We start from the raw sequence: 24,425 nt of genomic DNA, 5'->3' as shown, positions 1-24,425 counted from the left end.
GCTCCGCGGTATTCGCACGGGGGGGGGGGGAATCTTACAGCGTAAAGGGCTCTTTGGGGCAGATTACGGGCCGTTCCGGTCCTGCCGGTTATTGCTGCTCTTAGCAGGTAACGCGAGATACAGAGACACGCCTCCAACGTGGCAGCCGCGTCCTGATTGGCTGCTTGTTATTTTTTTTAGCTGGAATGATAAACTATTGGGTGCCCCGGTCAGCATTAAAGGAACAGAATAACAGCCGATGCTTAACATCTAACCGCAGCGTATCGCTCAAATCAAAGACATGTACCATGTGACCTAATGCAGCCAACCACAGTCCCTCCGTGATATAGGTCCTGGGACAGGAGAACGAAGCACGTGTGGCGTGGCGTCTAGGGGTAACAGAGCTAGATCAAGAGGTAGATTAACCCCATGAGGGCCAGTGGGATGCAAAGAACATACTGGACATGGTGGGGCTTATTCACTAAACCTGGAAGGCTGACCCACCAGAGCTTCTGCTGAAAGAAGGGCTGAGCTGGCCCTGTAACATGTATAGTTACATCAGTGAGATGCCTTGCTCAATGATTTAACCATACACTATACAGGGGGCCGGCTTGCTGATTTATCTATACATTATACAGGGGGCCGGTCACTGATTTATCTATACATTATACAGGGGGGAGACTCACTGATTTATCTATCCATTATACAGGGGGCTGGTCCCTGATTTATCTATACATTATACAGGGGTCAGCTCACTGATTTAACTATACATTATACAGGGGGCCGGCTCACTGATTTAACTATACATTATACAGGGCCAGCACAGCCCAGTGAATCCAACATTCAGGCCTCCTGCAGACTCGCAGTTTAGTGAATAAACCCCACTTACTTTGGCCTGTGGCAATGAAAAAGAAGTTGGTCAATATACAGCAAATCAATGTCAAACACCGCAACCCCCACTAGCCTGTGACTAAGCGGCCCCCGCGTCGTGTTACTCGGGGCCCGTTTGATGGGGTTTCTTGGGTCTGACCAGGAATATCGTCTGCCAGTTCCTGTAAACGACTCGTACTGCGGTAACAAGATGCGAAACGCGGCTCCCATCACTCACAGCAAACCACAACTTACCCCCAATGACTGTGACCCTGCTCAGCTTATTTTTTTTTTTCCTGGGAAAAGCCACTTTTTGGTGAAACAGACATTTTCCGCATTCTAACGAATAATATTAAAAAATACAAAACACACACAAAGCAAAATGCTGAATAATCGCAGCACTATCATCCTTCAGTATCAAGCGAAACGCTTTCACATTGTGGTAAACTTTGACTTTTAGTTTTCTTCTTTTTACGAATATCTATATATTATATATAAAAATAGTCTGAGTGTAACAAAAATGTGCAAAACTAGAAAACTTTGCCTCTTTCTGGAATAGCCGCTGCTTTAGTTTTGCTGTTTGCAGAGGGCGCCACCGAGTGGTCACGGCGGGTACTGCTGCGGAAACCAACGCACTTCAGGTTTTATCTCCGTGACGCGCCCTGGGTGGGGGCCAACAGTCTTCTAAAGGACCCCAAACCCTCAGCCGCATTCGCCGGGGATCGTAGAAGATACGTGGGCCTCGGCCTCTGCCGTTACATGTAAACGCTGGTGAGAAGCTGCGACCGGCCGGCTCCCGGTCAAGAGTAGCCGGCGGGTCCTTGAGGGGGGTCTTGGTCCATGCTGCACCCCAGGGCTTCGATGTCGTTGCTGATATCCGATATCATTCTGTCCCATTCGTCTCCTTCGGACGGCACGGATTGGTCGTCCGAGCCGCCGGCCGCGCCGTTGCCGTTGGTGGTGGAGTTGGACGTGGTGCTCATGGTTCTCCTATATCTCCCGAAGCTGTCCGTGATGATTCCCCGGCCGTCCTTCACACCAATCGTCTCCAAGAAGTTCTCGAAATGCTGGCTGTCTTTCTCTGGGATAAACGGCCGGAGACCTAAGGAAGAAAAGAACAAAAAAGCGTCCATTACCGTCTCATCATAAAGCGCATGAGACGGGGGGACTGGGCGGCGTGCGCAGGGAGTGTACTCAGGTACGCATGACCCAAAATGCATCGGAGTCCATGCAAAACATACATCAATTTGCCAAAAAAAAACTTTAACGAGTTTACCTAAAAGCAAGAACTTCCTGCTGTCCCCGTAGAGCTGCCGGAGGTTGATGCAGAATTCGTGGATGGAGGCGCCGTTGCGATATTCGTGAAGCAGCATCGCAAACTGCTGGATCTCCTGCGACGACAGCTTCGTCCTCAGCTGGAAAGAGAAAACATGGCGTCTGAACAGGGAACAGGAGGCCAGCGACGCGCTTAACCCCGATTATTAAAGAGGGAGAGAACGGACACGGCACGCGTGCAGACATTGTGAACTACAACTCCCATAATGCCCTGCAAGCCTTATAAGAAAGCAAAGGTAGATGGGTACAAGGCCGTAAAGACCCGATGAAGCGATTGCGCGGCCCCCACGGCCCCTTACGGTCATCATGTAGTCCTGCAGGAGCTCCGCGGCCGAGGCGCTCAGCTCTCCCTCGCTGGCGGCTTTGCTTTGAGGAGAATGGAGGTCGGACAGAGAAGACGGGGAATGTCCGTCGGCGTCCGCCGAGTCCTGGAAAGAGCTGAGAGATCGTTTTGGGGTCAGAGCTTTACGGGTGAAAAAAACGCAGAATAGGAATGTTTTGGGCATAAAGGGACATCGGGCAGCAGACGACGCGGGAGGAAAGCCGGTGAATTATTACGGGAGAGACGCGCGGCGGAGACTTACAAGGCGCCGGCTTCCAGCTCGTACGCTTCCTTCACGTCCACCTTACTGGAGGAATTATCTGCAAATACAAGCAGAACACAAATTAACCCCAAAGAGCCCGACGCGCCATCAGGGGACGGATGAGAGTAATGGCCATCTTCCCATGCGCGGCCGGCAGGACGCACCGCTGTGTAAGGACATGTGCCGCGTCGGCGTCGAAGCTCCATCGAATATCGCCCGGTCCAAGAAGTCGATGGTGGACTCGGTGTAAACGATCTGAAAGACCTGACCCAGGAGGAGGCAGAGCTCCTCGGCGGCCGCCTGCGGGAGAACAAACGGGGGCTTTCAGCACACAGCGAATCCACCCCCCCCACCCAGAAAACAGCGGATTCTGCCCCAAACTCACTTTGTTCTCAGCAGCGAGGATGACGAGACAGCAGGCTTCCACCGGCCCCGGCCCGCACTCCGACAGAGACCCCGATGTCAGCAGTTTGCCGCTTTCGGCGGATAGACTCTGACTCGGCGAGACCCCCGGATCCTGAGCTAAACCACAGAAACGGCATCAGCGACGGAAAAACACCAAGTCCTTCATAAGAGCTGGGGGGGTGTTATATTACTGTATACAGCGCTGGGGGGTGTTATATTACTGTATACAGTGCTGGGGGGTTATATTACTGTATACAGCGCTGGGGGTTATATTACTGTATACAGTTCTGGGGGGTTATATTACTGTATACAGCGCTGGGGGTTATATTACTGTATACAGCGCTGGGGGGTGTTATATTACTGTATACAGCGCTGGGGGGTGTTATATTACTGTATACAGCGCTGGGGGTTATATTACTGTATACAGCGCTGGGGGGTTATATTACTGTATACAGCGCTGGGGGTTATATTACTGTATACAGCGCTGGGGGGGTGTTATATTACTGTATACAGTGCTGGGGGGTTATATTACTGTATACAGCGCTGGGGGTTATATTACTGTATACAGTTCTGGGGGGTTATATTACTGTATACAGCGCTGGGGGTTATATTACTGTATACAGCGCTGGGGGTTATATTACTGTATACAGCGCTGGGGGGTTATATTACTGTATACAGCGCTGGGGGTTATATTACTGTATACAGCGCGGGGGGGTTATATTACTGTATACAGCGCTGGGGGGTGTTATATTACTGTATACAGCGCTGGGGGTTATATTACTGTATACAACGCTGGGGGTTATATTACTGTATACAGCGCTGGGGGGTTATATTACTGTATACAGCGCTGGGGGGGTATATTACTGTATACAGCGCTGGGGGGGTATATTACTGTATACAGCGCTGGGGGGGTATATTACTGTATACAGTGCTGGGGGTTATATTACTGTATACAGCGCTGGGGGTTATATTACTTCATACAGCGCTGGGGGGTTATATTACTGTAGACAGCGCTGGGGGGTTATATTACTGTAGACAGCGCTGGGGGGTTATATTACTGTATACAGCGCTGGGGGTTATATTACTGTATACAGCGCTGGGGGTTATATTACTGTATACAGCGCTGGGGGTTATATTACTGTATACAGTGCTGGGGGTTATATTACTGTATACAGTGCTGGGGGGTTATATTACTGTATACAGCGCTGGGGGTTATATTACTTCATACAGCGCTGGGGGGTTATATTACCGTATTGGGGGGGCGTAATATTTTAAGGTGCGATTGGGTTTTGGGAGTTTACAGAAACCTCGCTCTTTTACCCGTTTTGAGGATCACCAGATGCAGGCAGTCGTCGCGCACGTAGGACGCGGCCGCGATGTCGTGGATGGGTACCCTGAGAATTGTGTCCTCGCTGTCGCGCCACAGCACCTTGACGTTGTAGGCGGATAAGCTGATCAAGGCGTCCTGTTCAGGGGCCAGCTGGGCCGGGAGCTGGTGAAGTCTCTACACGCAAAGCAGGGGATAAAGACGCATTTAGAACGGGGAGGAAAAAAAAGCCCTTTCGGGGGTCTCATTCACCTGCAAATGGATATCGCCCCGAATTAACCCCTCCCTCTCTGAAAATAACTAATCAAAAATTGCCTAGAATGTGCGCTTTTGGTTCTTTCGAGATATTTAGGTATTTGATCAACTTCCGGTTCTCTCTCCCTTCTCCTTCCGTAACGGGGAGGAATAATCCTGAGAGCAGAAACGTTTACATCTTATAAGGTGGGCTTGGTAAATTATATATTTATCACCCGGCACGAGACCCCCGCGTTCCTGTATATATAAAACCTGCACGTTTAATGTAATGAAAGCTGTACTGTAGGAACGCGGGGGTCTCTCGGGTTACGGGGGGGCAGCAGGCAGAGCTGGCCCCGGACCCCCGCGCCGTCTCACCTTCGCGTTGTCGAGCAGCTGCAGTATTTCCGTCCGGCTGGAAGGATTGAGGTATCCGGGGACAGACGTCAGCTGCCCCAAGTACTGTGTAGAAAGGGGAGATGATGTCAGAAACGTGCCGGGGACCTGTCCAGAGGGCCGCAAAACGCATCATCGCTTTCCCGAGTCTCGCCGTAACGACATTCCAGGTATCTGCTGCGGGGCGGCCGCCTTATTAACGGGAGGCGTTATTTGCAGCGGAGCAATAAATATATTCTGGGGTCCTGGACGGGGGGCTCCTATCCGGCTGGATCACAGACTGGCCCCCTGCCCTCTATTTTAATGCAAACCGGATGGTAGCGATGGTGCAATCGCTATGGCAACCAATGCAATGCTTGCGCTAAATGCTCCCATACGCCAGAAATTCGGTCCAGGGAGGGGGGAATCTCCGCTGCAGCGAAACGCGTCTCCAGCATGCTCGGGGTTAAAGAGCGATACCTTGATTTCTTTCTCGATGTAGTCGTTGAGCAGCACGTCGGGCTCGACGCGGCGCTCGGCCGGCGACAGGGACACCGTGTGAAGCGGCCGCCGCTCCGTCACCTTCTCCTGCGCTTTCTTATCCCGGCTTCTCTCGCCTTTCAGGAAAACCCGCTTGAAGGGCGACACGATTCCAGGCTGCGGGCGAGAAAGAGCGGCACGGAACAACGCCGGCCAGCGAGGGGTTAACACAAAATGATTAGAATTTTATTTTTAACGCTATTTCGTTTTGACGTCTGACCGCTAAGTCCCCCCTGTCACTGATACCGAGGAACACCGCCAACCTTACAGGATCTGACCACTAAGAACACAATTATCTATTAAACAGTCCGAATAATTGCCCCCCGCTCTGTTTAGCCAGACCACAACATCCCATCAGATGCGGCCGCTCTTTGCTGGGTACATATCGTCAGTTCTTTTTATAAAATCCACCTTGTAATAAAAAAAAGTTACTTCTCAGCCTCGGCCCCCAACCTCCTCCCAACAGTTCTGTCTTTCAGGATCTCCCCAGACCTACATGGGAGCTCCCTGCGCTGATACGAGCAGCGGCCCTGTTTGGGGGGGCAAATTCTTCATAAAACAATATATTCTGCCCCCAACATCAGCCCCGGCAGGAGGGCCGACCGGCCCCAATAAGCCGATACCCGCGGCGGACGCGAGAGCGGCACCAAACGGATGGCGAATACCGAGCGATGCCGCGCACTTAGTACCGAGACGCGAAGGGTTAAGCTGCACGGCCCCTACCTCCCCTTCCATTGGTAAACCGGCGGGGGCCACAGAGGACTCGGCGCTGAATCCGGGGTTTAGATCATCGGCTGCGAGCTGCGCGACGCCGGCAGGAAAGAAACCGACCGCAGCTTCCTCATCGGGTGCAGAACCCGCGGGGTTAACGTCATCACACGGAAACTACACAGGAGGGGGCAAAATAACTGCCCCCCGACCCCATACATGGATACTTTATAACACAGGGCTTGGCTGTTAGGGGGGATCCCCGGAGTAAAGAGAAGTAGAATTATTACATCATATACTCCGCTATTACAGCAAAGAGGGGGAGGGGAGCGCACACTTAACAACATACAAAGTTACCGGTGACATCACTTCCTGGTAGAGAAGGGGGCGAGGGCCCTGGGAGCTTACAATCTATTAGGAGGGATGCGGGGAGGATAGATTGTAAGCTCCTCTGAACAGGTGGGTTTTAGGAAGCACGTTATACGTATATAGAGAGAGGGAGACCGCCATGTCACAGAGACCCCTGAACCAGAGCGGCAGGGGAGACGGTAACGGCGCGGAGACAGAGAGACCGCCATGTCACAGAGACCCCGGAACGAGGGCGGCAGGGGAGCCGGTAACAGCGCAGAGAGAGAGAGGGAGAGAGACGAGAGACCGCCATGTCACAGAGACCCCGAAACCAGAGCGGCAGGCGAGACGGTAACGGTGCGGAGACAGAGAGGGGAGAGACGAGAGACCGCCATGTCACAGAGACCCCGAAACCAGAGCGGCAGGGGAGACGGTAACGGTGCGGAGACAGAGAGGGGAGAGACGAGAGACCGCCATGTCACAGAGACCCCTGAACCAGAGCGGCAGGCGAGACGGTAACGGCGCAGAGACAGAGAGGGAGAGAGCGGCAGGGGAGACGGTAACGGTGCGGAGACAGAGAGGGGAGAGACGAGAGACCGCCATGTCACAGAGACCCCTGAACCAGAGCGGCAGGGGAGACGGTAACGGTGCGGAGACAGAGAGGGAGACCGGGTGTCACAGAGACCCCGCCACACTCTATGAAAGCGACATTATATCACATATTATATATACGCTCTAATCACCCCCGGGCGCACTCACCATGACACACGGAGAGGACGAGGCTGACCGGCTCCGGGCTCAGACTGATCCCCGTCCGAGAGCCTCTGGGGGTCTCAGGGCCCTGACGTGCTGACTCCCTCCCCCCCCCCGGGAAAGGAAAGGGCAGCTCCCCGGAGACTGCGCGGCCGACAATCCGCGGGGTCCCAGAAACACTTCCCAGATCCGCCCTGACAGTAAAAGGAAACAGACGGGGGGCCACATGATAACGGTGCGGCCGGCACAGGGTGGGGGGCAGCATCCCGCCAGCAACCCGTTAACGGGGAGGAAAAACCTGCAGACCAGCTGGCACCAGAATCACCAAAACACCATCTATTCAGGACGCCAAAAACATTTAACCCCTTCTGTGCAGCGTCATTAAAACGGGCGTTCGTCCAAAGTCTCCCGCAAGTGACATCAATAGGAGGGGGGGGGCCGTGCAGGACCAGAACGCACCAATGAGCACTCAGGAGACAGGGCCCGCCAGCTGGCTGAGGATAATGGGAGTTCTGATTAGATCTCGGATACACAGAATTCCCGTAGGAAGCGGGGGAAGAATTAGGGGCCGCACCTCGCAGCTCCGGCTTCCTGTTTTCATGAAGTTTTGGCTCCCAGCATGGAAAGAGCATCTCGGCGAGACGAACGCCGCAGACTATCCCACCCCGTAACATGATTATTATTACTCATTATTATCAATCAGCATTATTATTAATCAGCATTATCATCATTTAACTATTAATCATTATTATTATTATTATTATTATTATACGGCCGGAACGGGAGCTCGCAGACCGTATCACCCGTGGAACCGACCTACCGTTCCAACAAGAGACCCAAATCTAACACTAGAGGATCAGAGACTGAAATGAAACAGAAGGACGTTTTACTTTACTGTGAGGGTGGTAGATAAGTGGAACAGCCTCCCAGCAGAAGTGGTAGAGGGTAATACAGTGAGGGTATTAAACATGCATGGGATAGACATACGGCTCCTGAATCTAAGACAAGACCAACGACTGATTAAGGTTTGAGTCGTTACAGCAGGAGAAACGGGGGACCAGACGGGGGCCGGATGGGGCCGATCTGCCGGCGGGGTCTGGGTTGCTATTTATTCCTTTCCTTTAAGTCTGAAAACCCACCTGTATAAAAGGCGACAACGAGAAGCAGCAAACGCAACAAACATCATTACAGCCTCATTCCGAGAGCAACGACGACTAGCGAGGCGGCAAAGTCACCCAGGACGCCCCAGGAGCCTCTGCCCCCCCCAGCAGCCCCTGCCCCCCACAGTGACCCCCGCCAGCATGCCCCAGCCCCCCCCCCAGCAGCCACCTGCCAAAGCCCCCCCCCCAGGAAGTTCCAGCAACCCCTGTCCCATTGCCCCCCCCCAATGCACACGCAGCATTATCCAGACTCTATCCGGCTCACATGGAAATACTTAAGCGCCGGGTGACTGAACCAGGAACCCACCGATACAAACCAACACTCCTCACACCTGAAGCTACAGTCCCACTTTACACGAGTGTCTTCAGATATATACGTCTGTCTGTCTGTCTCAGCGTCCTCCGTCAGATGTCACCGGTGCCGAGAAACCACGCAATATCCTGATGATTTAATCAATGAAGGAAACACCAACTACAGAAAGGGACTCGTTCACTAAACCCTGTGCCCTCACTGCGCGTTATACAGACCCCAGCGAGCCGGCCCCCAGTATAATGTATAGATAAATCAGTGACCGGCCCCTGTATAATGTATAGATAAATCAGTGACCAGCCCCCTGTATAATGTATAGATAAATCAGGGACCGGCCCCCTGTATAATGTATAGATAAATCAGTGACCGGCCCCCTGTATAATGTATAGATAAATCAGTGACTGGCCCCCTGTATAATGTATAGATAAATCAGTGACTGGCCCCCTGTATAATGTATAGATAAATCAGTGACTGGCCCCCTGTATAATGTATAGATAAATCAGTGACCGCCCCCTGTATAACGTATAGATAAATCAGTGACCGACCCCCCTGTATAATGTATAGATAAATCAGTGACCGGCCCCCTGTATAATGTATAGATAAATCAGCGAGCCGCCCCCCTGTATAATGTATAGATAAATCAGTGAGCCGGCACCCTGTATAATGTATAGATAAATCAGTGGCCGGGCCCCTGTATAATGTATAGATAAATCAGTGACCGGCCCCCTGTATAATGTATAGATAAATCAGTGACCGGCCCCCTGTATAATGTATAGATAAATCAGTGACCGGCCCCTGTATAATGTATAGATAAATCAGTGACCGGCCCCCTGTATAATGTATAGATAAATCAGTGACCGGCCCCCTGTATAATGTATAGATGAATCAGTGACCGGCCCCCTGTATAATGTATAGATAAATCAGTGACCGGCCCCCTGTATAATGTATAGATAAATCAGTGACCGGCCCCTGTATAATGTATAGATAAATCAGTGACCGGCCCCCTGTATAATGTATAGATGAATCAGTCACCGGCCCCTGTATAATGTATAGATAAATCACTGACCGGCCCCTGTATAATGTATAGATAAATCAGTGACCGGCCCCCTGTATAATGTATAGATGAATCAGTCACCGGCCCCTGTATAATGTATTAATATTTTTTTTAATGGTTTCAGATTTTTGGTTGAAATATCAGGGGGGGGGGATTTATAAGCACGGAACTAGATACCACCTCCTTCGCGGCTCAGCTTCTAAGGATGGGGAGGAATAATCCTGGAGATCCTGAGAACAGGCAGTTAAGACGGCGGCTCCCGCGGTATTTATGGTATTTCTCAAACCCACCCAAAAAAATAAAAGTAAAACAATAAAAAAAAACAACAGGAACAGGGAATGCAAATAAAGAACCCTACACTGGAGCTGATTTGCATACAAGGACACACCGTGAAGTCACAAATAAGCCACAATCAAATTATATTACACACACTCACACTCATACACACTCACACTCACTCACTCATACACACCAGAAGTTTGGGGTCACTCAACATAATAATAAAAGGGTTTCTAACCATCAACTATCCTTTGAAACTAAAACTTAAATCAACGAACACAACGTGCCATTGGAACACAGGAGTGATGGGAGTGATAAAGGGCCATTGGAACACAGGAGTGATGGGAGTGATAAAGGGCCATTGGAACACAGGAGTGATGGGAGTGATAAAGGGCCATTGGAACCCAGGAGTGATGGGAGTGATAAAGGGCCATTGGAACACAGGAGTGATGGGAGTGATAAAGGGCCATTGGAACACAGGAGTGATGGGAGTGATAAAGGGCCATTGGAACACAGGAGTGATGGGAGTGATAAAGGGCCATTGGAACACAGGAGTGATGGGAGTGATAAAGGGCCATTGGAACACAGGAGTGATGGGAGTGATAAAGGGCCATTGGAACCCAGGAGTGATGGGAGTGATAAAGGGCCACTGGAACACAGGAGTGATGGGAGTGATAAAGGGCCATTGGAACACAGGAGTGATGGGAGTGATAAAGGGCCACTGGAACACAGGAGTGATGGGAGTGATAAAGGGCCATTGGAACACAGGAGTGATGGGAGTGATAAAGGGCCATTGGAACACAGGAGTGATGGGAGTGATAAAGAGCCATTGGAACACAGGAGTGATGGGAGTGATAAAGAGCCATTGGAACACAGGAGTGATGGGAGTGATAAAGAGCCATTGGAACACAGGAGTGATGGGAGTGATAAAGGGCCGTTGGAACACAGGAGTGATGGGAGTGATAAAGGGCCGTTGGAACCCAGGAGTGATGGGAGTGATAAAGAGCCTCTGTATGTCTATGAAGAGATTCCATTAAAAATCAGGCATTTCCAGCTACAATAGTAATTTACAGCATTAACCCCGTCTGCGCTGGATTTCTGATCCATTTCATGTTATTTTAATGGACAAAATTGGCTTTTCTTTCAAAAACAAGGAGATTTCCAAGTGACCCCAAACTTTTGAACGGTGATATATACACGCACATTATATATAATTACATCACTGAGAGTAAATGCTGAGCCCAAAGCAGGCGGGAGAGGATTTGCCCCGTAGCGGGTGCATCCGGGTCCAAACCGCCGTTTCCCTGGCAACAAACCAATCCAGTGTTTGCGTTTCCTTCACGCGCCGCGGATACGGCTCAGTTACCGGCACTGACCGCCTTCAGTACCGGGGGAGCCGCCGCCGTGACGTGTAACAAAGGCCTGCTAATACTGCGGGGGAAATCCCCCACCCAGCGAAGGCTCCAAGATACCTGCCCCGGGGGCATCGGGGGCCACACAGGGGTACAAACACCTATAGAACTAAGCTGTGTCTGCAACCCCGGAGGATACACGCCGCTCCTCCTCTCAGGGGATCTCCCAGCATCCTTCTACCGGCATCAGATTAAAAATACCTGTTTTCTTTTTTACCCCAGTTGCAGTTTTTGCCCCCATAATATTCTGTTTTCAGGCAGCTGCATATCAGCCGTTTGTATGATTCTCGCTCTGTTATCTGATCCCCGATCTACTAAACCCCCCCGACTCCTTATCATACTGCCTGTGGGGGACAATAGAATGGCTCAGTCTTAATCACCCAGCCAGACTCTCTGACTAATGAAAGCCTATGGAGGAACGGACTTCATTAGCATTGCCATAAAGCATCAGCTCAGTGTGGGGTTTGAGCCGGGAGTCACTCGTTTCTGGGCTTTTCTTACCTTTTTGCCTTTCTTTCCGTCATCTTCCATCTCTCACGTGCGGAGTTTCCTCCTCCGGCGGTCGGGGGTCGCAGACAACGAGGAGGACGGGGTGTCTGGTGGAGCTGCTGTCGTCCGTTTTGGGGGATTCAATGACATCCCTGCAGCCCCTGTAGCTACAGGTGGGCTTATACAGGGGAGGAAGAACGCTTAGGAACAGGGGACAGAAATACAGCGAACGGCAAACGGGGCAAATAGATAGGAGAGCGAATACCCCCTACAAAGAGCCGCATCGGGGGGTAAACAGCATCTACTGAGAATGGAGATCCGGAGGTAAAGACGGGCAGGTGGGCTGCGGAGTTGGGGGTCCGCAGGCAGAGAATGCGTGGGGAGAAGATATCCGGAAACCTGCAAAAAAAACAAGAGAAGAAAAAAAACAGAACGTTAGAGAGACGAGCAAAACGACGGCGTATCAGCCAATGAAGCTGAGGTGGACTCCGCCGCCAAGGGGGGACGCAGTGACAGAGGGGGGGCTCCACCACCGAGGGGGACCCGGTGACAGATGGGGGCTCCGCCGCCGAGGGGGACCCGGTGACAGATGGGGGGCTCCGCCGCTGAGAGGGACCCGGTGACAGATGGGGGGCTCCACCACCGAGGGGGACCCGGTGACAGATGGGGGGCTCCGCCGCCGAGGGGGACCCGGTGACAGATGGGGGGCTCCGCCGCCGAGGGGGACCCGGTGACATATGGGGGGCTCCGCCACCGAGGGGGACCCGGTGACAGATGGGGGGCTCCGCCGCCAAGGGGGGACGCAGTGACAGAGGGGGGGCTCCGCCACCAAGGGGGACCCGGTGATAGATGGGGGGCTCCGCCACTGAGGGGGACCCGGTGATAGATGGGGGGCTCTGCCGCTGAGGGGACCAGGTGACATTTGGGGGGCTCCGCCGCCGAGGGGGACCCGGTGACAGAGGGGCTGTTACTAATGATAAAGGGGTGGGGGCTGGCAGCAGGGGCAGGGGCAGGTAAGACCCTTCCACACACTAATAGCAGACGCTCGCATTACTGGTCGGGACCCTCCGGGTTTCTGTCTTTCTCACCCCTATTCCCGGCAGGCGAAATCCCCACCGATTTGCTGCTCCCACCGGCCGCCCCGGACTCTATTCAAGCATCCTGCCATGTTGGGTGTAGACTTCCCAGCATCCAACGCGGCCCATAGTATGTGTGTGGAGGGGAGAGGGCGTGTCCCGGGCGCTGACTTCACGGTTTTACCATAGAAACGGCCTTTCTGTTGTCAACCTGCTCTCTATGGTAGGAAGTCTCCGGGCGCCGCCATCTTGGAGGAGGCAGCTGCTGCTGGACCCTGGTGTGCGGCTGATATCTACCGGTAGGTAACTGCCCCGGGGTATTGGGGTAACTCACCGTACACATCGTTTCAGGTTCCCCAGAGGAGCAGGACTCTGAAACCGAAACGCGTCAGAAACCGCGTGAATGCAGTTAGGCATCCCGCTTGATGGTGTGTGAGTGATACCCCAATAAACCGGAGTGAGTGAGGGGGGAGCTGTGAGTCAGACACCCCAATAAACCGGAGAGGGGGTTGTGAGTATTCGGTGTGTAATTCCCACCGACAATGGGGCTAATATAACACATTTGTGGGATCTGTTACACCGCAGCCGGTAATAAGAGATCTCAGTTCCAGGCTGCGTCCTGATTGGCGGATTATATTCACTGATCAGAGGGATACAATTATTACCAAAAGGCTTCCATATCCAAACATCATTAAATGTGTGATGTAAGTTTTACTTTACAGAGGGTGGTGGGTAAGTGGAACAGTCTCCCAGCAGAGGTGGTAGAGGGTAATACAGTGAGGGTATTAAACATGCATGGGATAGACATACGGCTCCTGAATCTAAGACGAGACCAACGACTGATTAAAGTTTGAGTCGTTACAGCAGGAGATACGGGCGACTAGCCGGGGGCCGGATGGGGCCGATGTGCCGGCGGGGTCTGGGTATGTGTTATACTTATGTTTGATGTCTCTTTAGAGAGCCAGCTTTAGCGCTTGCTTCTTTTGTCGAACACCCAGAGAGATGCAAATGTGGGTTGCAATCCTCTAGATTGTAAGCTCCTGTGCGCGAGGCACTGTCTACCCATCGTACAGCGCTACGGAATTTTATGTTTTATTAGGTAAAATGTAAAAAAGTGTCATTTGTGGCCAGAAACCATTATTTAACCCTTTCACTGACGGCTGATGAGCGACACTGCGTCATTATAACCGTATTATTCCCCCCCAGATAATGTCCACGTTGTTCCCGTCTCTGTTCCCGCAAGTCACGGAGTCCTTGTGGTTTAATCTGGACAGACCCTGTGTAGATGAGAATGAGTTACAGCAACAGGAGCAGCAGCATCAGGCGTGGGTGAGTCCGCGGGGGCCGCCTGCCGGTTCTTTCGCTGTAGAAGCTCGTGTTTCTTTTGGCGCGCTGGTGTTTAGTGGCCCCGGTCCCGGCCCCCGATCCGATCCAGTTGGGGCAGCATTCTCATCCGGGATATTATTGTTGAACCCTAGTTTGGTAATTGCCCCCCCCGGTCCAGTCCCTGCGTTACAGGCTGCACCCCGGACCCACGTCCGCAGCTCGGCAGCAGAGCTTAACATCTAATATTTCTGTATTTTTCCTTTGTAGCTCCAGAGCATAGCCGAGAAAGACAACAATTTGGTGCCGATCGGCAAACCGGCCTCAGAGGTATGAATGTGTGAGAGACTCGTCGATGTGGCGCCATCATATTCCGTAGCGTTACCTGTGTCTCACCTTCTGGTGCAGAGAGAATGTCTGTTACGCTCTGGGACGCAAATATATCAGCAACATTACAGCCACGGGGGGGGCGATTGGAGAAGGGAGAGACGGGGGAGACAGGAGAGAGGAGAGACGAGAGAGAGACGGGGAGAGTCGTTTAAATCCATAAAGGGATAAAGGACGGGAGGGAATTTATTTCGAAGGAGGAGAAAAATTACAACAAGAGACCGGAATCCAACACTAGAGAGTCAGAGACTGGAAGGAAGGGAGTTTTACTTTACTGACGGGGGGTGGGGGCTGGTGGTTTGGGTTTAGATAAGTGGAACAGCCTCCCAGCAGAGGTGGTAGAGGGTAATACAGTGAGGGGATTAAACATGCGCGGGATAGATATACGGCTCCTGAATCTAAGACGAGACCAACGACTGATTTAGGTTCGAGTCTTTAAAGCAGGAGAAACGGGCGACTAGACGGGGGCCGGATGGGGCCGATCTGCAGGCAAATTCTGTATTCAATATCAGTCTGAGGTTTAAAGACTTTACCCCAACCTGTCACCATCTTCTTTCTTCTATTGGCCGGTGAATAGTATCGGGGACGCGTTGAATATCTCAGCCAATCAGAAGCCGACCCGCTGGCTGCTGTGGGCTTCTCTGTACTATAGAAGTAACTAAAATCACAGAGTTTGCTCCAGAAATGGAGTGTTTTTCGCCTGTGAACTCGTAGGGCAGAGACTGAGGAGGGTTCCAGCATTGATCGCTGAGTTGGGGTCTTTTAGGGGCCGATGCCCCCCCTGCTGGGTGAATGGGGGCAACAGTGAAACCCTAGGCTCATGACTGTGATTTTTGGTTACCCAGCCTTACGACGAGGAAGAAGAGGAGGATGACGAGGATGACGAAGACAGCGAAGAGGACTCTGAGGATGATGAGGATATGCAGGACATGGATGAAATGAACGATTACAACGAGTCTCCCGATGACGGGGAGATCATGGTGAGGACGTGAGCGTAAGTTCTCTGTTCCTGCAGCCAGGGCCTGCCGCGCATGAGCCGTGTACAGAGACGTACCCCGCGGGGGAGGGGAGCGCGTACATCAAAACCCAGGAAAATATAGATTTAAAACAAAAATATAGCCAGGTTTAAAGAAAGTGGACTTATTAGTCCGGGTGAGAAACGGCTGATAACGCATTCTGTAAAAAAAATTAAAATCAGTATTTTATTTTATCCATTTAAAGCCTCTGAAAAGTAGTTTTTTTAATCCATGTACGGAGCCATTTTCTCCCCGTAGGACCCGCCCACTTATATCCAAAGGACCCGCCCACTTCTCTCCCTTGTATCCTAGAGAGACCCCAGCGATAAATAACCCGCTTTCTGCCACGGATGTGGTTTTTCAGTGAGGTCTCATTAGGCTTCCGTTGGCTCCTGCCGGTGCTGACCAGTGATTGGTTTATCTCCCCCCCCCAGGCTGATATGGAGGGAGCTGAACAGGACCAAGACCAATGGATGATCTGAGGAGCCCAAGGCCACTAAAGTGTACGGACCGTGGTCAGCCAGCCTGTAAATAACATGGCGGGAAGAGACCGTCGAGTCCTGACACTTCTGCATAACACAGAATGTGATGGCCGGCGGGTTCGTTTTACACGGAGGGGGAACGCTGGGAATTTGGGCTCTGACTGCGTCGCTTGTAATTTATTTGCGTCTGTCATGATTAACTCATATAACGTAGTGGATGCATGGAAGGGTAACCCAGCAGAGGTGGTTAGTTTCTTTGTTTAAGCATTCAATGAGTTGATCTGAGGTTGATTTAATGTGTTTCTTTGTGAATGCCCTCTGTATCTGTTCTGGCTAGAGGTGTCATCTTCCCAAAGGACCCCTGTGGTGATTCATGGCCTAACAGATAAGGACCCTGAGTTATAGGAATTCCATTCCTATCTTAAGTGGGGGGGTTTCCATCACCTTTACCCCACCATAACTTATTGGCACATCAAAGATGGGACCCGATTCTTGGGGATGGTGTCATATAATCAGTCATGTGGTCAGAGGGGCGTTTGCTTGCAAAAGTCTGATTTAGGGACAATGCAGCGACCTCAAAGCAGAACTCCACGATACTCTGTGATCAGAACAACATCATAAGAAACCATCTGGACTTAAGGAGTTCCCACAGGCCTACTTATTGGAGAAACTCGTGAGTGAGGGTCCTGTGTTTAAGTCCTATTGCTTTTAAGAACTGTTTGCTGTTTTACTTTTATTTTGTATGTCTTGTTTTTTGTAATTCTGGCACTGTGTAATCTTTGTCTTTTTGTTATTAAAATATTCAAAATCTAAGTCTGTCTTTGGGCTCTAGTATCGATATCCACGAACCCTAAGAGAGGATAACACGTTACCGTATTGTTATTGAGTTCTACAGGATATATATATGTTGTTTGCCCGGGGTGGGTTGATATATATATAGAGATAAATGTTCTAATTCGGATTTCTCACGAATCCGGTATCAAAATCGTGAGTGGTGGCAGTCTACCTGGGGGGATACAGGCAGGATTTGGGGGTTAATTTGGTATAGCTTATGCCTTGCTAAGGGGTGAAGTTAGTAAATCCAGAGGCTTGGTGCTATTAACCCCTTCATGCCCATGCCCTCCACACAGTCACGGCTTGGCAAGTAGTCCTGACCGTGACAAACTTGGTGGCAGCGGTGGGATATCTAGAGTTTTTTAGTGCTATTTATATTGCCCGGTTTGGTGATTTTAGTACTAGAAGAAATTACATGGGTTTTGTGTAATTTCCCAAAGACATTACTCAGTGCCTAATTACAGACATACAGTGCAAAACAGTTCGTTCCTCTCCTTTTTATTTTTCTCTACCATACTGCATTATGGAGGCATATCGACGACAGCCAAAAGAATCCCTGGAGCTGGTTTGTCAAGAAAGGAATATACAAATTTTTGGCAAAAGTAAAGAGCAGCTGATTTTGGATCTCCTGGAACATGATAAACTCTGTGCAGAGCAGGCCATTGGAGCAAATGTGATTTTGGAAGAGCCTGTGGATCAAGGATGTTTTCCTGATAAAGTTAACGCCTTGAGTGTAATGGACTCTGAGTTACAAGTGTTACTAAAGGATCTGGGGAGCGTGGATCCTCAGCTAAAGTTCAACCTGATTCTGCAGTACAAGGAGAGAGAGAGGGAGGCTGCGGAACGAGAGAAAGAGAGGGAGGCTGCGGAAAGAGAGAAAGAGAGAGAGATGGAGGCTGCTGAGAGAGCTGCGGAGCGGGCAGCTGCTGAACGAGAAGCTGAGCGGAGGTATCAGCTGGAACTTCTACGGTTAAAGCAATATAGTCCGTCTCCCCAAAGCATTGTTAACGGGGATGGATATGCTAACCGACCTCGCCTGGAACACTTTCCAATGCTGGAAAAGGACACTGACTTGGATGTGTTTTTGAGAGGATTTGAGAAAGTGTGCCGGCAGTACCAGCTGCCCAAGGAAGAGTGGGGAAAGTATTTAACCCCACGTCTGAAGGGGAAAGCACTGGATGTGTTTGCTTCCTTACCAATGGAAGTTGATCAGGACTATGAGGCCATAAAATCTGCCTTGTTAAAAAGTTTTAACCTCACCCCTGAATTCTACAGAAAAAAGTTTCGAGAGATGCAGCAAGCTACATCGGACAGTTGCACCGAATATGCGGGACAGCTTCGGACTGTTTTCCGGCAATGGACTGGAGGCCTACAAGTTACTACATATGAGGCCCTGGAGGATCTGATGATTTTGGAGCAGTTCCTGAGGTCACGAAGTCCGGAGGCCCGAGAGTGGATTCTGGACAGAAAACCTAAGACCACGGCAGAGGCGGCAGATCTTGCTAACGATTATGCCAACAACCGTACTCCAACAACCAAGCAGGTACAAGCATCACAAGGACCATCTACTTGGAAAAGAGCAGCCTACCAGCCACCAACTCCTAAGCCAGCCGGGAGATTATCACCAACACTTTTTCTAGCCAACAGAGCAGGGGCCACATCGGGCCAGGGGGATACCCGCCGGTGTTATCGGTGTAACCAGATTGGGCACTTGAGTGCCACCTGCCCTTCTAAGAGACCATCTCCACAGACAAATGGAAATGGAGGTACAGCTGGAGGAGCTTCGTCTGTTTTGTTTGTGGCTAGACCAAAGGAGGCGCAAGGAGACAATTTGCAGTGTGTAGCAGTTGAGGAACACCCAGCTGTCTTGTTTGTTTCCAAGGTTCAGGGGAATGAAGATGAGAACCTACAAAGAGTGACTGTAGGTGACTGTGTGACTATGGGACTCAGGGATACGGGGGCTGCTTGCACTCTGGTGCGGCCTGAGATGGTAAAATTGGAGGATCATATCCCTGGGAAGACCATGTCCATCCATGGAATTGGCGGGGTGCGCCCTGCAGTGCCAGTGGCACGTGTGTACCTTGATTGGGGTGTGGGCAAGGGTTTGCGGGAGGTGGGGATATCCGAGGATATTCCTGTTAATGTTTTGCTGGGCAAGGATCTGGGTCGACTTGTTTGCCAGTATGCACCAGTTGAGGAAACCTGCAAACCTGGAGGGCTGGTAGAGAGCCCTGTCCAACCTAAGGTACTGTCTGAAACGTTGGGAGTAGTGGGTAGCTGGGAGGGAGCCCAGAAGGTAGAGGTATGCCTGTCTGAATCAGCACCCAGGATCCTGTCTCCTGAAGGGATGAAGGGGGATGTGCACCAAGGGACCACACCTAGCGAGCAAGCTCTAGGGGAAAAGTGTGGTTTGACCTTTGGAGGGGCAGAGTCTCAGGAACAGGGAGTCTGTAGAGGCTCTTCTGGTTCAATGCCCCCTGATACGGAAAAGCATAGTGTTACTATGGGTGATCAGGTAGCCAAGGGATTCAGGGATGCTGGGGATACTTCTGTAAAAGTGCCTTTAGAAGTTGTATGCCCTGAAGGTATTATCCCTGGAAAACTAAAGGGGACTGGGGATGTGTGCCCAACCGTGCCTACAGCACCTGAGTACTTAGAGTTGGGTGCAGGAGAAAGTATACATGATATAGGGGTGTCTGAGGATACTCATGTTACTGACTTTTCTCAAAGGGAAAACAAGGGATATATGGAATGTGATGTCTCTGTGTATCAACAGCCAAAACTCAACTTTAATGCTCCAGAGGAAATGCTTACTTTAACCCTTAAAGTGCTGGAGGTTAAGAAGCAGGAAAGGGGTAGTTTCTCCACTGTGCCTAAGACTCCTACAGCTGTAAGGTCTGGAGATAAGGAGGAGGGGGAGGAAAATTCACACCTTGATATCCCTTTTGTGTGTTCACTGAGTGGGCAGTGTGAGGGACAGAATATTTCCCCTGTAGCTGTAGTGACATACCAGCAAGATGCTGGGGCAACAGCTACAGAGGATAATATAGTACGGGTTGACGAAAAGACAGCTGCATTGACCAGTCAGCAAGAAACGCCTCGCCCTGTGAGTGTAGGTGAAGCCAAGAGCCTGGGATCCACACAGGAAGCCCAGGACAATGGACACCCGTTTGCTGTCTTGCTTGGGAATGGGCAGCGTTTAGCAATCCTAAGCAGGGCAGAGAAACAAATGGATGAGGCCTTAAAACGTCTGAGTAACTTATCGCCAAAGAAAGAGGCTTATTCAAGGGTTGGCAAAGAGTGCTTAGCTATGGTGTGTGCTTTGCAGGAGTTACAGCCATGCTTGTATGGTTGTGACTTCACTGTTATAATCGATCACAACCCTTCTCTTCAGGCGGATAGATTAGATGGGAAGTTTAGCAAGTTGCTCAGATGGAGTCCGGTGCTACAGCAGTATAGTTTTACTGGCTGGTGTGACAAGTCAGCTTCTATGGGAACGCTGACTGTTTGTCTTGTCAGGGGGAGACTAGAATTTAGGCAGACATCGTAGATCAGCGTGTGCTGACCTCCTCTGTCCACCATCTTAAAGGGGGAGGTGTCATGATTAACTCATATAACGTAGTGGATGCATGGAAGGGTAACCCAGCAGAGGTGGTTAGTTTCTTTGTTTAAGCATTCAATGAGTTGATCTGAGGTTGATTTAATGTGTTTCTTTGTGAATGCCCTCTGTATCTGTTCTGGCTAGAGGTGTCATCTTCCCAAAGGACCCCTGTGGTGATTCATGGCCTAACAGATAAGGACCCTGAGTTATAGGAATTCCATTCCTATCTTAAGTGGGGGGGTTTCCATCACCTTTACCCCACCATAACTTATTGGCACATCAAAGATGGGACCCGATTCTTGGGGATGGTGTCATATAATCAGTCATGTGGTCAGAGGGGCGTTTGCTTGCAAAAGTCTGATTTAGGGACAATGCAGCGACCTCAAAGCAGAACTCCACGATACTCTGTGATCAGAACAACATCATAAGAAACCATCTGGACTTAAGGAGTTCCCACAGGCCTACTTATTGGAGAAACTCGTGAGTGAGGGTCCTGTGTTTAAGTCCTATTGCTTTTAAGAACTGTTTGCTGTTTTACTTTTATTTTGTATGTCTTGTTTTTTGTAATTCTGGCACTGTGTAATCTTTGTCTTTTTGTTATTAAAATATTCAAAATCTAAGTCTGTCTTTGGGCTCTAGTATCGATATCCACGAACCCTAAGAGAGGATAACACGTTACCGTATTGTTATTGAGTTCTACAGGATATATATATGTTGTTTGCCCGGGGTGGGTTGATATATATATAGAGATAAATGTTCTAATTCGGATTTCTCACGAATCCGGTATCAAAATCGTGAGTGGTGGCAGTCTACCTGGGGGGATACAGGCAGGATTTGGGGGTTAATTTGGTATAGCTTATGCCTTGCTAAGGGGTGAAGTTAGTAAATCCAGAGGCTTGGTGCTATTAACCCCTTCATGCCCATGCCCTCCACACAGTCACGGCTTGGCAAGTAGTCCTGACCGTGACAGCGTCTGTAATAAACTCTGTGTTTTTATTTATTTGGAGTGGAATGTTTGGTTTTCTTTTTTGCCAAAAAGTACAGTTCTTATCATTTTTTTTTTTTTTGCCTCCTTCGTTTTCCCTTCTTGTGGGGTCTCGCCGGACGCTCTGTCCGGTAACAGCTGGCCATTGAAACACCCGGTGTGGGGGGCGGGGTTATGAGTGAAGTAACCATAGTTACCGGCGTAGCGATCAGGAGGAGACGGCCGGGGAGCGATGTTACTTCACCGCGGCCGACTTTCCAAACGCTGCGTTTTATATAAAACTCCCGGAACGCATTAATATCCAGAGAATAATCACCTGATAAAAGTCCAAATCTACTGTGTTTCCCCCAATAAGGGATGAAGTCTCTCCCCGAGTTCTTTCCGCAGAATGAAGGGCTGACCCCAGAGAGCTTCTCTTGAAGGAAGCAATTGAGCTGGCCCTGTATAATGTATAGATAAATCAGCGAGCCGGCCCCCTGTATAATGTATAGATCAGCGACCGGCCCCTGTATAATGTATAGATAAATCAGTGACCGGCCCCCTGTATAATGTATAGATAAATCAGTGACCGGTCCCTGTATAATGTATAGATAAATCAGTGACCCGGCCCCCTGTATAATGTATAGATAAATCAGTGACTGGCCCCCTGTATAATGTATAGATAAATCAGTGACCAGCCCCTGTATAATGTATAGATAAATCAGGGACCGGCCCCTGTATAATGTATAGATAAATCAGTGACCGGCCCCCCTGTATAATGTATAGATAAATCAGTGACCGGCCCCTGTATAATGTATAGATGAATCAGTGACCGGCCCTGTATAATGTATAGATAAATCAGTGACCGGCCCCTGTATAATGTATAGATAAATCAGTGACCAGCCCCTGTATAATGTATAGATGAATCAGTGACCGGCCCCTGTATAATGTATAGATAAATCAGTGACCGGCCCCCTGTATAATGTATAGATAAATCAGTGACCAGCCCCTGTATAATGTATAGATAAATCAGTGACCGGCCCCCTGTATAATGTATAGATAAATCAGTGACCGGCCCCTGTATAATGTATAGATAAATCAGTGACCGGCCCCTGTATAATGTATAGATAAATCATTGAGCGGGCCCCTGTATAATGTATAGATAAATCAGTGACCGGCCCCCTGTATAATGTATAGATAAATCAGTGACCAGCCCCTGTATAATGTATAGATAAATCAGTGACCGGCCCCCTGTATAATGTATAGATAAATCAGTGACCCGGCCCCCTGTATAATGTATAGATAAATCAGTGACCCGGCCCCCTGTATAATGTATAGATAAATCAGTGACCGGCCCCTGTATAATGTATAGATAAATCAGTGACCCGGCCCCCTGTATAATGTATAGATAAATCAGTGACCGGCCCCCTGTATAATGTATAGATAAATCAGTGACCCGGCCCCCTGTATAATGTATAGATAAATCAGTGGCCAGCCCCCTGTATAATGTATAGATAAATCAGTGACCGGCCCCCTGTATAATGTATAGATAAATCAGTGACTGGCCCCCTGTATAATGTATAGATAAATCAGTGACCAGCCCCTGTATAATGTATAGATAAATCAGTGACCGGCCCCCTGTATAATGTATAGATAAATCAGTGACCCGGCCCCCTGTATAATGTATAGATAAATCAGTGACCCGGCCCCCTGTATAATGTACATGTATTTATATGGCGCCAACAGTTTACGCAGCACTTAATACAATTCATAAATTCAAGGGGTCCGACAAGACGAGAACTGACAGACAAACCGTGGAGAGACTTGACTCGCAAGCTTACAATCTAGAGGGAATGGGGTGACAAACATAAGGCACAGTGAAAGGGTGAGAGGTAGTGTGGGGGGGTGAGAGGTAGTGTGGGGGGGTGAGAGGTAGTGTGGGGGGTATCAGTGATGGGTGAGAGGTAGTGTGGGGGGTATCCGTGTCAGGGTGAGAGGTAGTGTGGGGGGTATCCGTGTCAGGGTGAGAGGTAGTGGGGGGTATCAGTGACAGGTGAGAGGTAGTGTGGGGGGTATCAATGATGGGTGAGAGGTAGTGTGGGGGGTATCCGTGTCAGGGTGAGAGGTAGTGTGGGGGGTATCAGTGATGGGTGAGAGGTAGTGTGGGGGGTATCAGTGACAGGTGAGAGGTAGTGTGGGGGTATCAGTGACGGGTAAGAGGTAGTGTGGGGGTATCAGTGATGGGTGAGAGGTAGTGTGGGGGTATCAGTGATGGGTGAGAGGTAGTGGGGGGTGAGAGGTAGTGTGGTGGTTGTATTGATGACAAGGAAGTTCTAGCAGCTAAGATGGCGCGGCTTCTCTGTGGGTTTTTAGATGTTTCTTGAATGGCGGGAGGGAGGAAGCTGAAGGTTCCGGGGGAGCGGATTCCAGAGATATGGGGGCAGCTCCAGTGAAATCTTGTACAAAGTATGCAGGTTTGCTTGGGCTTCAGTTGATTGTGGGGAACATGGAGGTGGGTATTGCAGGTTGTGAGGCCTTGTAGCAAAGTATGTTGTTGGCTGAGGAGGGCAGCTGCCTGAA

The 24,425-nt window shown here is 50.3% G+C and overlaps 2 protein-coding genes across 3 annotated transcripts; one reads left to right on the top strand and one right to left on the bottom strand.

The window, feature by feature from the left end:
* Positions 1-1,523: 1,523 nt before the first annotated feature.
* On the bottom strand, positions 1,524-12,536 carry CCM2 (CCM2 scaffold protein). Its single transcript, XM_053467700.1, has 10 exons — positions 12,175-12,536; positions 5,590-5,766; positions 5,113-5,196; positions 4,494-4,677; positions 3,154-3,290; positions 2,933-3,068; positions 2,769-2,826; positions 2,484-2,622; positions 2,126-2,264; positions 1,524-1,951 (listed from the first exon to the last, which is right to left on the bottom strand). The coding sequence occupies exons 1-10, from the start codon at positions 12,202-12,204 to the stop codon at positions 1,650-1,652; spliced, it is 1,386 nt and encodes a 461-aa protein (XP_053323675.1). The 5' UTR covers positions 12,205-12,536; the 3' UTR covers positions 1,524-1,649.
* An 867-nt stretch (positions 12,537-13,403) lies between these two features.
* Positions 13,404-16,634, top strand: ANAPC15 (anaphase promoting complex subunit 15). Of its 2 annotated transcripts, none has more exons than XM_053466967.1 (5): positions 13,404-13,537; positions 14,445-14,567; positions 14,832-14,891; positions 15,794-15,928; positions 16,399-16,634. In XM_053466967.1, exons 2-5 carry the CDS (start codon positions 14,448-14,450, stop codon positions 16,444-16,446), a joined length of 363 nt encoding a protein of 120 aa, XP_053322942.1. In that variant the 5' UTR covers positions 13,404-13,537; positions 14,445-14,447; the 3' UTR covers positions 16,447-16,634. The 2 variants fall into 2 exon arrangements, with proteins under 2 accessions (XP_053322942.1, XP_053322943.1); XM_053466968.1 differs by having other exon boundaries at positions 15,794-15,942.
* The last annotated feature ends 7,791 nt before the right edge of the window (positions 16,635-24,425 follow it).

Source organism: Spea bombifrons, chromosome 5 (genome assembly GCF_027358695.1).
Source record: "Spea bombifrons isolate aSpeBom1 chromosome 5, aSpeBom1.2.pri, whole genome shotgun sequence".
Taxonomy (NCBI): Eukaryota; Metazoa; Chordata; class Amphibia; order Anura; family Pelobatidae; genus Spea; species Spea bombifrons.
This window is presented reverse-complemented; position numbering and strand designations above follow the sequence as displayed.

What these genes read in the sequence shown, in the direction of transcription:
- CCM2 (XM_053467700.1), bottom strand. Translation starts at nt 12,204, where the DNA reads ATGGAAGATGACGGAAAGAAAGGCAAAAAG. An exon ending in TGCAGGACTACATGATGACC is followed by an intron (nt 2,265 to 2,483) that starts GTAAGGGGCCGT and finishes TTCTCTTTCCAG; the next exon opens with CTGAGGACGAAGCTGTCGTC. An exon ending in CAGGAAGTTCTTGCTTTTAG is followed by an intron (nt 1,952 to 2,125) that starts GTAAACTCGTTA and finishes TTTCTTCCTTAG; the next exon opens with GTCTCCGGCCGTTTATCCCA.
- ANAPC15 (XM_053466967.1), top strand. Translation starts at nt 14,448, where the DNA reads ATGTCCACGTTGTTCCCGTCTCTGTTCCCGCAAGTCACGGAGTCCTTG. An exon ending in TCGGCAAACCGGCCTCAGAG is followed by an intron (nt 14,892 to 15,793) that starts GTATGAATGTGT and finishes TTGGTTACCCAG; the next exon opens with CCTTACGACGAGGAAGAAGA. An exon ending in CCGATGACGGGGAGATCATG is followed by an intron (nt 15,929 to 16,398) that starts GTGAGGACGTGA and finishes TCCCCCCCCCAG; the next exon opens with GCTGATATGGAGGGAGCTGA.